The following is a 1,749-nucleotide window of genomic DNA, read 5'->3' as shown; positions in this document are numbered from 1 at the left end:
TCACAGCACGGTCATGTGACCTCACAGCACGGTCATGTGACCTCACAGCACGGTCATGTGACCTCACAGCACGGTCATGTGACCTCACAGCACGGTCCTGCGACCCGAACACAAACGCATGGAGCTGGACTGACCGTGAACGGTGAACACATTGCAGTGCTGCGCTCCGGGCCGCGCCGGCTCCCGCTTCCCCGAGGCCTTGATGAAGGGCAGCGCCGGCAGACTCGGTCTCCGCTGGTCCCCGACGGGCTTCCCCGGCTGCTGCCCCATAAGGGCCCGACACACACACACACACACACCGGATCCCGGTCCCGACGAGTCAGAGTCCAGCGCCGCTCACGCCAGATCCAGAAGCCTGTGCGGGTCTAATCACAGGTTTAAAAGCTTAAAGTGCAGCTTATATTCCATTCAATTCACATTTATTTACAGCGCTTTTCACAATACGCATCATTTCAAAGCAGCGTTACAGAAAACGCATGAGTCCACATTAGTTTACAGTGTTCTGTTATCAGAGGAGACTGTGTCAGTTATGCATTTCAGAAATGTATATAACAGATCATACAAAAAGCAGGAACTGTGGGATGAATAATGATAATAATAAGGTAATGCTCACGTGTCAGAGGAGGACGTAACATCAGTCTTCAGGGCGATGACGTCACTGAAACCTCCACATGATCAACAGAAGCTCTGAGAAGGGTTGTGCTGACGAGCTGTCAATCATAGTGACGTCACGCGCTAATATGAATATCTCCGGGCCGCTCAGGTGTGCATGAAACTAGTCAATTATCATCGTTATTCTCTCGAAGAAATGTCCAACAATAACTTTTAAACAGCAGATCGTCGATACTATAGTGGCTGTCCAGACTGATTAGTAGTGTGATTCAGTGCATAACTGTTACTACGTGTAGTAATAACTATTTATGTACGTTTGCAGCAGCTGTAAACAAGCACATCGACGTCACTGCGGCCAATAACGTTGATGAGATTTCAGCTAATTAAACACATGTAGGTGTACAATAGAGCCTGAGCTCTCACAGACACTCTCCCACGCGGTGTTATCCCGAATAAACCCTCGGCTCGTGTAACTTTGACTTGTAGTGTGGAGTTGGAGTGAGTTGGAGTTGGAGTTGTAAAGTCTCTCGTCACTTCCGCGTGCACAGTTCTCTCTCTCTCGAGATCCTGAGGCGAATATAAACGCTCTCCGCGCAGTCTTTATGCCTCTCCTGTCGGGCTCGTTTCCTCACCGAACATTCCCTGCACTCTTCCGCAGTGTTTTAGTGTTGATTCTCGCCATGTCTTCCTTTTATTTCATAACTTTCAGCACTTTTCTTGGACTCGCTCGTCGTCGCAGGAACCGCCATATTCGCGCACGCGAGCTCCGCTCCTGACGTCACACGCACGCCGCGCTCTTCCGCCAACCATCGCTCCAGTTCCTTTTTTAATTTCTATACTTTTTTATTTTTTATCTCTATACATCTCCCAGGCACATTTTTATTCATTTATATTGTAGTTGTTTTGTTTTTAAAACTTTATTTTCTTTCCATTTCCTTGATTCACGTGTTATAGTAACTTAATCGTAATTCTTGCAATTAAACACATCATGTATGATAATGTTCCTTAAAAAGTTGTTTATTTCCCTGAACACACTCAAAACTAATTTTTATTTTGAAAAATAAGAAAGCTATGAAAATGTGTCAATATTTGTAAACATTTTGATGCTTTATTCTATTGATTGCGTATTACTTATTT

General features: G+C 45.4%; 1 protein-coding gene across 1 annotated transcript in view; it reads right to left on the bottom strand.

Moving 5' to 3' along the window:
- abl1 (c-abl oncogene 1, non-receptor tyrosine kinase) overlaps positions 1–1,416 on the bottom strand; it is a 39,397-nt gene extending 37,981 nt beyond the window's left edge. The window contains exons 1-2 of the mRNA XM_079606212.1: positions 614–1,416; positions 135–365 (exon numbers count right to left, since the gene is read on the bottom strand). Coding sequence (XP_079462338.1) covers positions 135–270 — 136 coding nt within the window. The 5' untranslated portion in view covers positions 271–365; positions 614–1,416. The remainder of the gene's footprint in view (positions 1–134; positions 366–613) is intronic.
- Positions 1,417–1,749: the final 333 nt, after the last annotated feature.

The sequence above is a fragment of the Phoxinus phoxinus genome, assembly GCF_949152265.1.
Source record: "Phoxinus phoxinus genome assembly, chromosome: 3".
NCBI classification, from domain to species: domain Eukaryota; kingdom Metazoa; phylum Chordata; class Actinopteri; order Cypriniformes; family Leuciscidae; genus Phoxinus; species Phoxinus phoxinus.
The sequence above is the reverse complement of the archived record's forward strand: the minus strand, read 5'-3'. Positions and strand labels throughout refer to the sequence as shown.